Source organism: Sinocyclocheilus anshuiensis, unplaced genomic scaffold, assembly GCF_001515605.1.
Source record: "Sinocyclocheilus anshuiensis isolate Anshui unplaced genomic scaffold, SAMN03320099.WGS_v1.1 scaffold343, whole genome shotgun sequence".
NCBI classification, from domain to species: Eukaryota; Metazoa; Chordata; class Actinopteri; order Cypriniformes; family Cyprinidae; genus Sinocyclocheilus; species Sinocyclocheilus anshuiensis.
In genome coordinates, this window is record NW_015549598.1 from 1,301,477 (window position 1) to 1,314,968 (window position 13,492).

Below are 13,492 nucleotides of genomic sequence, written 5' to 3' on the forward strand. Positions count from 1 at the left end.
GATATCGTCCTCTTTTGGAAGACCAAACAAAGTAGTTTCGCTTTCACAACGAAGCACACAGCGTTTTCAGGACATGGCGGCGGCGGCGGCAACAATACTACAGTGAGACTAAAAGTTACGCCTTCTTTCTTTGCGTGAACATTTGGGTGGCGTTATGCAAATCTTTCCACAGAACAACGTAGGTATGTGGGGGCGTGTTAGAACGAGCCGTTTTAGGTAGGTGTGGCTGACTCTTAACTTTTATAAAGAATATCTCTTTGGGTTTGAGACTTTAGTCTTTGCAACTTTACAGATCTTCTTTATGCACCAAGAGCTTGTAACACTCCAAAGAGAAAGGAAAAATTCAAATTGCATCATATGACCCCTTTAATGTCTGTAAAAGGGGGTGGAGCTTGCATTGCTGACCACTGGTTACACTGACTCCGCTGAAAGTCGGGGTGTGTAGCGTGTCACTACTGACCCCTCTGGCAGCACAGTCACTGACTGACAATCCCTGACTCGCAGAGCACGTCCCTTCTTAGAAACATGTCCCGCTGCTTCTGGCATAACATCACAGTTATGAAAGTGTCCTCCATTCCCATATTTAGACCCATGACATTATGTAAAAGGGGAAAGAAGCGTCTTCACGCACTTCTGTGCTAGCTTGCACCTGTTGCGAATGAAAAAACTGCAGCATCATAGATGCATTATATTTGTTTTAGGGCTTCTTTGTAGGTACTTTTTTTTTGCTGAAATTCCTGGCTTTGTGGTTCAGCTCACCGACAGACCAAGAAAATAATTCTTGGAAGAAATCAGAACATTCGAAACAGACATCTTTCATCAGCTTGTCTAGACTTTGGCATATGTTCTCTTCACTAGTCTCTTTCATATGTGTTGAAGCATGTATGGCGGGTTAAACCCTGCACACAGAGCGCAGATGACGCAGGCTAATTATTTTCCACAGGTCAATCCTGCAGTGCACCTGCCACACACACAGCCTGTCAAGTTCATCACCTAAAGTACCCATTGAACATATCTGAAGACACCTGAATCATTAAGACTTGTCAAAATAAGCCCAGGGCGAAGCTGTTATATCATCATCGCTTTCCGTTAAGAAACACTTCTCTTCCAGTTCTACCTGATACTGAACATGTTTTGCAAAGAAGAAGAGTGCTGATTTTAGGCCAATTTATGCATCGGATTGAAATGTTGACTACAGGTGCATCTCAATAAATTAGAATGTCGTGGAAAAGTTCATTTATTTCAGCAATTCAACTCAAATTGTGAAACTCGTGTATTAAATAAATTCAATGCACACAGACTGAAGTAGTTTAAGTCTCTGGTTCTTTTAATTGTGATGATTTTGGCTCACATTTAACAAAAACCCACCAATTCACTCTCTCAACAAATTAGACTGTATATTATAGTAGAGATCGGGGCTAGTTGTCACACAAGTTGCCAAAAGTTTTTAGGTAATTTCGATTTTTTTTTTAATGTTTTTGACTCTTATGGTAACCAAGGCTGCATTTATTTGCTCGAAAATAAATAATTTTTACAATTTAAACTTTTTCTATTTGAATATATTTTAGAATGTAATTTATTCCAGTGATGTCCAAGCTGAATTTTCATCATCATTACTCCAGCCATCATTCTAATATAATGATTTGCTGTTCAAGAAACATTTCTTCTTATTATGAATGTTGAAAATGTTTTGTGGAAAACGTGATACACTACCTCTCAAAAAAAAAATCTTAAGTATTCCAAACTTTTGACTGATTATGAGGTATGTAGTCAAGTCCAATAAAGTCCAGTTGCAGAAAATTGTTGTTCTTCTTGTTTGGATGTTCGTTTCAAACATCTAGTTCCCATTGAGTCGCCTACATATACATACTGTATACTCACATATGCAAATGTGTACTAAAATTAATATGTTTAAAACTCTATGTAATCCTAGTGATTCATCCTTTGATGTATATCTGAATTTAATTGACATTTCCAGCTGTAAACTTGAGCATTTTACACTCCATTTACAGCAATGAGCTCTAGTAATGAGCTGAAGAGATCCAGTTTTATCCCTGACCAGCGGAGGGAAAGTAGGTTAGTGGTCCACTTACAGCTCTTGGGAGCAAACATCTGCTCCATTTGAGCCTGGGAAGAGCAATGGAAAATATAAAGCGTTCCTAGCGCACATGAGGCCTGTGTGCGCACAGACAACGAACTCCTTGTGTTCCGTCAGCGTTTGGTTCTTAGATGGCCTGTCTGCTGGAATGTCAAGAGGACGGAAAGGAAAAGACGTTTCCTCTGAAAGGAAGTTGATACTTGTGAAGCCAAACGACTCCGCACTGAAGTAGAATCATATAAAAACGTTCACAAATGTTATACTTTGGAGGTTGTACAAATTGGATGCAAACGTAATGTAAATGCTGGTGGTGAAAAGTTACACAATGAAGTCTGTCAACACAGCGAACTGGTTAAAGATCTCGCCTCGGGATATGTAACACCCGTCTGTCTATTTGCTCTTCGTGTTGTTTTACATTTTTAATCCCATCATTTAAACCTGGGTCACAATTTTAGACACGGCAGAGCACATGATGTAACCACCATCTCTGGATATTTTTTGTACTTTTTGACATGAGCATTGGGCAATATCCTCGACTATGATATACAACCTCATTTCCATTTTGTCAAAGTGATTTGTTACCATATTTTTTTTTGTCTGAACATGTAGGAACACCTGTTTGCCAAATATGACACGTTAGTGTAAATTGGTGTTCTTGAAGTATGTTCTAACAAGTAATAAAAGAAAAATTAAACTTTTGTTTTTGTATAAAATGGCGTATTTATTTAAACGGATTGGAGCAAAGACAGACAAACATAAAGAGACAACCTACAAAATGGTACAAAAGTTAGAAACAAGCCAAGAATACAAAACTATGTGGAAACACACTGAAAACACACAGCAGATATTGCACCGTTCAACTTGGGAGTAGCTTAATACCCATTTCACCCATCAACCCCTGAAATGGAAAAAAAATGGAAGCCAGTTTAATTAGCTCTGGACCAGCCTGACTGAAGAGCAACATCGCTTCCTATATGCAGTATGCATTTCATGTTCAGTCTCTATGAGGGTTCTTTGATTCCCTGTAAGTGCATGTTTGAGAATGTTCTTGTAGTATCTGAAGTAAAACACTAGGGAAAAAAACAAAAACAAAACGGCAACAATTTTCACCACGACCCAACACAAACATCAAGGTAAGGATGCATACAGTTCACAAAAAGTACATAGTCCCTTTTTTTAATAGGTAAATATCAGCACAGCGCACAAATTCAGCCATAAACGGTGATTAAAAACAAACATGGTTTTTGTGCCAAGGCCACAAAGATGGTTTCATTAGTCTAAACGTGTAACTAGTGACTCTAGTTTGTCTGTTAACAGCACATTTATGTAAACAAACATTCCTAAAATCACAAGTAAATGTCAGAGCATATGTTTGTCAAACTTGTGCATTATATTAGCCAAGCTTCGGTATACACTTTGAATGCAATTGATGAAAAGTGCTAATTGTCGTTAAACAAAAAACGGCCTACGCCAACAGGCCACTGTCAGAAGAGTACGAAAAAAAAAAGAATATGTCAAGAGTCTAGTTAGCTCTTAGTTGTACATATAGTAAGAGGTTCTAAACGAGTTTTGGAGTGCGGTTCTCTGTGTATCTCGTAACAGTGAGAGTGGGAGGACTGATTCAGGAATGTCTTCAGGAATCTCGATGAGTGTCCTCTTCATTTGCCGCCAATGGTCTCTTTTCTCTTGCCACTTGAATCAGTGCCATGTTCAGGTTGATGCTCTCGCAGTTTCTTTCTAGCAGAAAGGCAACGTGGCATGTCAGAATCTTACCCATAATGCTTTGCAGCAGGTCTTGGTCTTGGTGCAGGTCAGTTTCCGACATTCTTAAAACGTTTCAAGAAAATCAATGTGGTAAAGCCACTTCTTCTAAGTTGAGAAACGACAAACAATTGACAAAAAGAAAGTCTGTCGTTATTCTGTTGGGAGTGGATGCAGGATTGTTGGAGTTATTTGTTGCTCTTAGTACAATGATAACCGATAAATCTTCAAGATGATTCAGTGTAATCATTCAAATAAGTGAAGAATCACATCCAAAATAAGGCTGGATGTTTGGACACCATTCTCGCACTTAGTGGTGTTGCGTTTAGTCCATTTTGGTGTCAAGGGCACAGTTTTACTCCAACAAATCTGGTCTGTACTCCTTTCACCAAGGATGGAGGGGGAAGGGAATCACTCGAGATCTTCAGTGGATTTTAGGGGCCACTGAGCTGGACTCGACCTGGATTGGGAGTGGTTCCTGGTGGATATCCATCTGCGTCACCAAGATGGACGCTCGTGCCTCCTCACGGAGGAAGAACAAACCCCAGTTGAGGTTGTAGAGATAAGAGATCCCTGACAGCACTGGTCAGGTGTGGTCACTCCTTCAGCGGGATGGACAGGTATCTGGTCTCCTGTCCAAGGAGTCGCACACCTGCTCAGGATGGGGATCAACCTGTCAAGGGAGACGAACAAGGTTTCAGAATATAGGAACTCAAATGCAGTAGCAAGATACAAGCTACAAGGTCTGGGACTCAATGTACCTCAGAATACAGGGGCGGAGGCTGGAAGCGGAACTCATGGATGTAAGCATAAAGTGGTCCTTCAATCTCATCTCTCACAGCTGGGAGCTCCAAGTTGTTCTGTCGCTCCTCATCTGTGACGATTTCAGAGTAGCTTGGTGGAGCTACAGGAGTTGAGGACAAAGCCAACAATTAGACCAAAAAAGACTTCTATGCTGATTGTTTAATGTCGAACGGTTGTGAAAGCATCTTTGGCATCTTAATCAATGGGGCTCAATCCTACTCCTGGAGATCTGCCTTTGGATTTATTGGAGACTCTGGGAAGTAAACTCTGAAAGAAGGTGGTCCTCAAGGAGCAGAACTGAGTACCCATAACCTAAAGGTCCTGGAAACAAGTTTAGGATTTGTGTCTTACCTTCAGGTCTCTCAGGCAATCCCAACCAGCTCATAGCCATGCTGCACTGACTGCTGACGGAAGAGGTGCGACTGCCAAAGGAGTGGAGAGGAATGGTGCCAATCACCAGGGGCAGATTCAGGGTCAAGTTGACAGCTCGAGGGATGTCCACATACACCTGTTGAGAAGCAAGAGGTTAGTTGCATGGCCGATATTGGCAAGCAGTTCGCCTTTTCATGAATCAAAAGGATTGTAGACTCACCATGAGTGAATATTCCACATGGATGATGCTGCAGTCCAGAATGGAAGGCGATATGGGTGGGATCTTCAGCATCTTGCCGTCCCAAGTCTCGGTCTTGCCAGAGGGTAGAGGATCTCCTCGGAGGTTAGCTACGAGCTGTTTGATCTCCTTGACCTTCCCTTTGGCAAAGAAGGTTTGGGTTTGGTAGATGGCTGCCTTTGGCACGACCACACGGGAAGAGCAGTTTTCAATCTCTGCGAAGATCTGGATAGACTCTCCTGTAAAGACAACCAACCAAATTGACTCAATCTGAACAAGCTGCAAAATCAAACAACACTTTCATATTAGTGGTTAACTAGTGGCTAAGTGTCCATCAACAAGCAGGTTTATCATCTCACCTGGAGTGTAGCCCTTCCTCTCGATTTTGGCACTTAGTGATACAGGCCCTGATGTGCAGAACCAACAGCAAAGGGTTTTGTCCTTTGTGCCAGCCTGAGGAGACTATAGATGAAAAAAAGGACAATATATGAACCTCTAAAATAATACCACCACAACTCAAGCAAACATTCAGTTTTACATTGTAAGGTGATTTGGCTTCAAATAATTTTCTCTTACCAGTAACAATGGAGTGTTGATGTCAATGTGCTCAAAGACGGTGAACTCCTTCTTGGTTTTCATGGGCAGGAGCCATGGCCTATGAAGCTCTGCCTTCACCCAGTACCGCACGCTGCCGTGTTTGCCTTCAAAGGATGTCGCCAAAGGCCTGGAAAGTGGCATGAACAAATAATGTAAGTATTTCGGTTAATACATTATATATGTGTATAATCAGACAAGAGAGTTACTTACGTCTGGGGCAGTTCGAAGCTGAAGGGAAACTCATGTCGCCCTGAGTGAAGAATGGTGAAGCCCTCGTCGCAGCTGTCATCATCTAAAACAAAGCAGAATAAAATTCGATATACCAATATACCATACCTGTAATATTCCTCAAGAAACCCTAAACACGAGACAACGACAGAGATACGACCCACATTGTCTTAATGTTTCAATGAACGTAAGAACACAAGATTTTAAAACAATGTCAGCATAAAAAATATTTTTTTCGAACCCTTTTTTAAAGTGGGAATAGAACAGCAACATAATTTGGCATAGTATGTTGTTATGCTTTTCAAAATAAAAAAGGGTGAACATATAGGCCTTGTCACATCACTAAAACCTTAAATCTATGCACATACAAATAAAATACTAGTTAAAAATGTAATGTTCTTAATTCATAACAAAAAATATCAATGGAATATAGGAATATTTAGCCTTAAATATGCTATTTTTTATTAACAGTTATTGTTTTTGATGTATTTTCTGATATTATATAGTTTTTGATCATTCTTTCACTTTCACCTCAGCAGTTTCACAGACTGGTGTTAATAACTATGGCCATAAATAAAAACAGGAATAATTTATCATTAACATGTTGAAGCAGTTGTTTTCATTCATTTGTATTTTTTTTAAATGTATTTACGGTCTCTGTTCTTTTTATTGCCACCTCAGCAGTTCCACAGCCTGCTGTAAATAACTATGAGCCTGTCACTCGAAGACAGCCAAGAGCTAGAGAGGACCAGACTGAACCGGCGCGAGCAGCCTCTCTCAGCCGGATTTCCTCATGCATATATTACTAGTCGGCTCCTGATTGGCTGAGCCGGGGTGTTTTTCTCTTGAATACGCCCTCATATGGAAGCCACATGTGTACTGCAGCGTGGTTTAGGTGTAAAAGAAAAGGAAAGACACATTTAAAAAAATAGGCAAGACGCAAATAAATACAATTTGACTTACTTTATTAGTAGAAAAGACATAATTACAGAAACTCCATATTGACCTTAATGGTTGTTACAGAGTACATTTAATTCAGTTTGACAACGCACAAAAAACATACCTCAAAAAATTACATCGCAGAATATAAACATGTTACATGCATGGTGACCTAATCTTTTACAGTTGACATAACTCATGCTAACCAGTGGCATAGGAAGCGAATTCATTTGTTTTTCTAGCTGCTGTAGTTTTTCTATTACAAATAACTTGGCCCAAATACTTTTAACAAATGCAGAATGATGCATAAGGTGAAGAATGAAAATATAACATTTTAATAAACTTTCAATCAGTCCTGCGTTGTTGCGAATAAGTTGAGTTGCAGTCTTGACACTTGGGCAAAGATATGATATCACCGGGGGGACACACGAGCACTTCCACCAATCAGCGAAGAGATAGGATTGACTTCAACCAATCAGCGAGCAGAGGCTCGGTCCGCACAACCCCCACCTCGCCACCAGTTTCTGAACAGGTTTAAACCGCTTCTAACAAAGGCTACAAACTTACAAGAACCGTCTATGAAAGAAACTGTAACGTATAATTTAAAAAAACACATGTCACGATATGATTACAAAGTGAATGTGAATATGAAAATCGCTAATTGTAGATATCGAAGAAAACATATTTACAGTAAACGATTAACTAGTTTTGGACAGAAGGGCTTGTTGTTTATAAGCTCTTGTGCTCTAACAAACCACTTCATTTAAACATTAATTCACCTGGGATACTTTTAAAACGATTAAATATCTAATTCAAGATGTTCGTTTTTAAAATGATTTCTAATATTACTGAAACTCTTTTAAGAGCAAGGAAGACGTTTCAACCAAGCATCATCTGCATAAGGGTTCATAACGAAATCTTTCATTTCTAATTTGTTTCTACCTATGCCAATGGATTAAACCGTTCACAGAGTACAAACTAAAAGTGAATATGGACAGAATAGACAAGCAAGCAAACAAAAGACACAATGTAACATAAGGAGCATCTGTCATTGCAGTCCAACAAACATCTTCATCATAAATAAAAAGTGCTGAATGAAAATGCTCCTTACCTCGATCATGTCCAATAAGGACGTCTCTGTGGTTTAAATACTCCACTTCTTCCGTGAAATTCTGTGTGTAGGCAGTGTTGGACCCAGCATTACGTGATTCAGTCCAGCGAACTTTCGCCAGTCCCTTGGCGTGAATGTTCAGAGATCTCACGCGGATTTCTCCGGTCACTTCAATGACCACCCGACCTGAGACAAAGTCCCCACTGGCGAAGACAGGGACATTGCTGTCATTGGGACAGTCGTAGCTGACAAAGAAGTTTTTCACCTTTCCGAGCACCATGGTGGAAATCTTACTAAGCTGTAAGATATTTAAAATAAAAAGAGCGAATCATCTGTCAGGTGTTTTGTATGAATCATCTAAGGTTTTTGCCGTGCAGAACGGCTGCAGGCAGGGGTTCAGTGCTATACTTGTCTGTTAATCATTGAGTTTTGCTGTAACTGCATGTGAAGATGCAGCTGTATCTCTGCGCTCTGGCTCTGCTTTAATACCTCCGCTTGGTGGAAAAACAACCGGACTGCGCATGCGCAATCGATAAGGCTGCTGCTCTCTTCTTCCGCCTTCCTATGCTTCAGTCTCTGTTGTATTGTTAAAAGTAACCTGTCTTTACATCCGAAGTGTTTTACTAATGAACAAGTGACTGTTTATATTATACCTACATTATGATAGGATGAAATACTACATAGTGGTGTAAAAAAAACAAACAAACATGAAATACAAATGTGAATAGAGTATCCTAGTGAAACAAAAGAAACTGGAAGTAAATAGAAAGAAGGTCCGAGTAACGCTTCACAATTCAATTTTAAGACCAAAGAAACCGGATTGAATCCAAATGTACAATAGTTCATGCGTTGTTGACATCTTACACAGAAGTGAAACTATGCTAAATTAAATATAAATGCAAGTTTGCGTGAATGAAATCACTCATTAGACTTTATAGAACGCGATTTTTCCCCCATAGATGGTTGTATTGTTAAATTATGTTTTCATGTCAAGTTTTGTTTTAGTGTTTTGTACAATCTCATCATTTCAAGCACGGGGCTTTCATAGTTTCCCCCATTGCTCTTCACTGCCACCTGCCTGTGTTTGTATAATGCACTGTACAAGTACAATGTAAATTGTATTCTTTTGTAAGCTAAATGCATACACGTAGATGTAAAATGTAAATATTTCAAACCAAATATATCACTCAAATATGTCACACCAAAAATCATAACATTTCGGACATGTCCAAAAGAGATGGGTCAGAGAGCCTCCTGCAGATTTACACCAGTCACAAATAGGAGAAATAGTAGCTAATAGGAAGCTAAACTGTTACTAAATGGTGAAAAACCTAAAAGACACGATGACCAATTACATCATCTAAAATACAGTTTCCTTGAACCTGAAACTTGCATGTAAAAGTCCATATTATTTGTCAAATACTCAACAGCAGATGGCAGCAAAGCTCTATTCAAACTCGTGAACTTGATTATTTAAAAGTACCAACATGCATTAAACCACAACTGTTAGAGACATGCTAAAAATAATAATACATTTAAATTACTCCCAACTATTGCATGGTCCATGGAGGTGTAATATGGACACTACATATGTAATTTCCAAAGACAGTATTGTAATTTTCCCATGTTTTACAGCACAAACTCAAAAAGGTAAAGCATATATTCATTTGCAAAGAAATCTGGAGCACAAAACCCCATTCGTTTATGAGTATAAAGATTCTGGAACAATTTCGCCAAGTAATTGATTCTGTTCAGATCAATTCTCATTGGATGACCATTATAGCTCAAGACAAAGACCCGTTCAGGCAAAGTCCTGTCATACTAAAACAATGGCCATGACTGAGAAGATGGATCCATTTCTACCTTTCCCACTCTTCGTTTTATGTAATTCACTGAATGACCTTATCAATTCCATCCTCCAGATCTGGGACAGGTCTGCTCTCTCCGGGTCAGATGTCACCGTTAGAGTTCAAAGGTCAAATTTAGTATTTCAATTCAAAACACATACAAAACGCTGATGGAAATAGGTAGATTTATTATAATATTATTATACTGCTGGCTCTTAAATTAATGAAACATATATCTAATTATAATTTAAAATTTCAATTACAATTCTATTGAAGTGAGGCATCCACACATACTGACTAAATATAGGCGAATCAATTTTACATCACTTATAGTTTTGCCAATGAATTTTAATCTATATCACCAATTAATTTGATAACTTTTAATTGATTATAATTCATTTACTAGGTTCAGTGCCTCGCCAAAGCATAATGCTTCCTTCCTTAGGCTGGTAAAATGTGTGTGTGTGTGTGTGTGTGTGTTTAAGAGCCATGATGTAATGTGAAGACTCAAGTCTTTCCCACACTTGGAGAGGGATCCCTGACAGCCTGGGAAACTAAAAGCTTCCATCTGTTCAACAGGTCAACAGAGGGTCCTGTGACCTTTGACACAGATTTGTCCCCCAGTAAACATGAAGGACCAAGCTGTTGACAGAGCGGTAAACGATACAGACCAGTTCTGTGTAATCTCATCTGAGTCAGACTTATTCTGTTGACAGGTCGTACATCTAATTGGTCAACAAAGGGGGAATAAGAACATATAGCAATGAAACACCTTCCTTAAACCCGGATAAAGGACCTGTATTTACAGGGTCTATTCCCCGATGGAGTGACAGGTGAGGTAAAACACTTGAATTGAAATGAAGAAGAGACCAATTCATTCTTTCCTTTACAGTCCGAAACATCCATTCTGGAGAACTTGACAGTACAGTCGGCAATATATAATATGTGGATGCACAATGCTAGAGACATTATGTAAACACGTCACTTGCTGCGTTCCTCCAATCAGTAACACTGACACCGCAAATATGCAAATAAGGACTTTAACCCGGGTTTAGGAATGTGCAGTGTGAAATGGCTTCTTATGAATACCCAGGATTAACTTTTAACCCTGGGTAAAGTATAAGCAGTATGAAACGTGAAATGAGATAACCCAGGATTCCATTTACCCGGGGTTTAGAATGACCTAGGGTTAACTATTTCAAGTGTGAAAAGCCCTATAGTTTCACACTGTATATGTTTGCCACTGCAATGCACGTTTTCATAACCCTGGGTAAAAAGCGGTGCTAATCATGCTTCCAAATTACAAATGTGAAACATACCTTTACCCAGGGTTAAAAGTGGGGTTTAGAACAACGCACAGAGTGAAAAGTGCTTTCATTTGGGAGAAAGAAGAAACTGCTTTGTTCTTTCATTTATAGTATGAAAAGTCCATTCTGGAAAAACGTGATAGTACAGTCTGGACTATATAATACCCTATGAGAATGTGCCTTTATATAAACAGGTCTCGTGCTGCATTCGTCCAATCAGTGATGCAGAAGCTGCAAATATGCAAATGAGAACGTTAACTCGGGGTTTAGGGTTTATTCAACTTTAATGTTCAAATGTTAGTGAGATGAAGAAAAATACAAATCTTTTATATATCAAACTGCATATGTAATGGACAACAATTACGCTCACTTTGGTATCTCTTTTGGAGGCATCTTGAGTTAAACAGCTCCATATTTAATGAAGCACATACAAAAGACCTGAACCGGAAGTGATGCAACCTGTTTTACGCAATATAGAAATTTGTTGCTCATAACCCTATTAGAACAGAACTATTTCAAGTGTGAAAAGCTCTTGACTGTGTTTAATGGTGGTATGTTAAGGTCTTAATTCTATATGGAAACTCTTTAAATGGCAGTCAAGGACCCTCATATGTAGACGATCAATACTCTGGTATACTGAATGAGTTACATCTGGGATTGTGACATACAGATCAAGGGCCGTAATGGAGGCACTGAATTGCTTTGTATCATCCAGGTGTGCTTTCCCACCTGCAGATGTGCTGCAGTACATTCACTCTCTCAGAGATCCAGCTGCATGCATTTGGCTTCCAAATAGCTCAGTCCTTCCAGATGTCACAAAGGTCACACATCTGCTTGTGAAATGCGATGGCCTTTGACACCACCCGCTGCCCCTGAGCCTCTGTGGCCCTTTTGTTACATAAAGTGCCTGTGCTGGTGTCGACTGCTGCGATTTAGGCACCTGATATTTGCCTGGACTCACTGAACACAAGTTATTTTATGATCCTACACTCTTAAAAATAAAGGTGCTTCAAAAGGTTCTTCTATGGCATCGTGAAGCATCTTTATTTTTAAGAGTGTAGTGCAAAAATCTATTATAATGTTTATTTATAATATTATATTTATATATTATTTATATTAATATATATATATTTATGTGTGTGTATGTATGTATATATATATATATATATATATATATAACTTGATTTTGTTTGACAGATTAGTACAGAGCTGGTAATCCTGGCAAAAATGTGTACAAAAATTAAGATAATAATGTTTAGATATCATTCTTGTTTTTGCAGTAGTGACCCTTCTTTTGACCTTTGACCCTGGGCTTTGTCCTCGTCTTTGCTCATTGTATCGCTTTGACCCTTTAACCTGCGGCTCCTACAACCTGTTCACAAACATGCCACCGATCACATGACTCTGCTCCATCCCGAGTCTTGAGGTTCATCAGCAACTCAAAGCAAAACGTTGACCCTTGAACTCACTGAATTATGCATGAAAAGAATAGTTGCTGCTGAAAGTGCAATCACTGTTGTTAATAATATTTTTAGAATAGCTGCTCCTATAAATACCTTGGTTGTTTATACAGTACATAAGGTAAGACACTGCCGGTAAATATGATAAAAAAAATAAAAAAAAAATAATAGATATCTCCACACTTTTTGACAATACATTAAGACAATTGTTTTGTTTTACATGTTTTCTGAAATGTTGTTTAAATATGCAAATGAAGCATTATCTAATTAAATATGCGCTATTTTGCATTCATTTCCAGAAAATAAATCTAAACAGCATTGGCCAGTTAAAAAAAAAAATTTGTTCACATATTAAACGATTCGTACAGAGGTGATTTTGGATTTCTCTTTTTTTCACTCATAAATCATAAACCAGAAAAACTGTCAGCTAGAAAACAAGAATAAACTTTCACCATACTATTAGTATCAAAATGTTATATAAATCAGGTAAATGAAAAACATCTGTAAAAACCTTCAGAAAATAGATAATAATAAAACTGTAAAGTCTGATGTGCTACTGAAATAAAGATTTCTGACAAAGTCATGGAAGCAATATACGCCAAAATATCAAAATTAACTAGTGTCTGGCAAAAAAAAGTTAATAAAAATATTGTAGTGTCTTAAAATAAATATATAAAATATATAATATAAAATATTATTTTTAAGTAATAAAATTAAAAGGTATTAAATC

At 38.4% G+C, this 13,492-nt stretch overlaps 1 protein-coding gene across 2 annotated transcripts; it reads right to left on the minus strand.

Moving 5' to 3' along the window:
- Positions 1 to 3,082: 3,082 nt before the first annotated feature.
- Positions 3,083 to 8,618, minus strand: LOC107658622 (arrestin domain-containing protein 3-like). 2 transcript variants are annotated; one of them, XM_016447240.1, is made up of 8 exons: positions 8,149 to 8,618; positions 6,081 to 6,162; positions 5,850 to 5,997; positions 5,633 to 5,735; positions 5,256 to 5,512; positions 5,015 to 5,171; positions 4,621 to 4,763; positions 3,083 to 4,532 (listed from the first exon to the last, which is right to left on the minus strand). In XM_016447240.1, exons 1-8 carry the CDS (start codon positions 8,426 to 8,428, stop codon positions 4,464 to 4,466), a joined length of 1,239 nt encoding a protein of 412 aa, XP_016302726.1. In that variant the 5' UTR covers positions 8,429 to 8,618; the 3' UTR covers positions 3,083 to 4,463. The 2 variants fall into 2 exon arrangements, with proteins under 2 accessions (XP_016302726.1, XP_016302725.1); XM_016447239.1 differs by having other exon boundaries at positions 6,081 to 6,228.
- Positions 8,619 to 13,492: the final 4,874 nt, after the last annotated feature.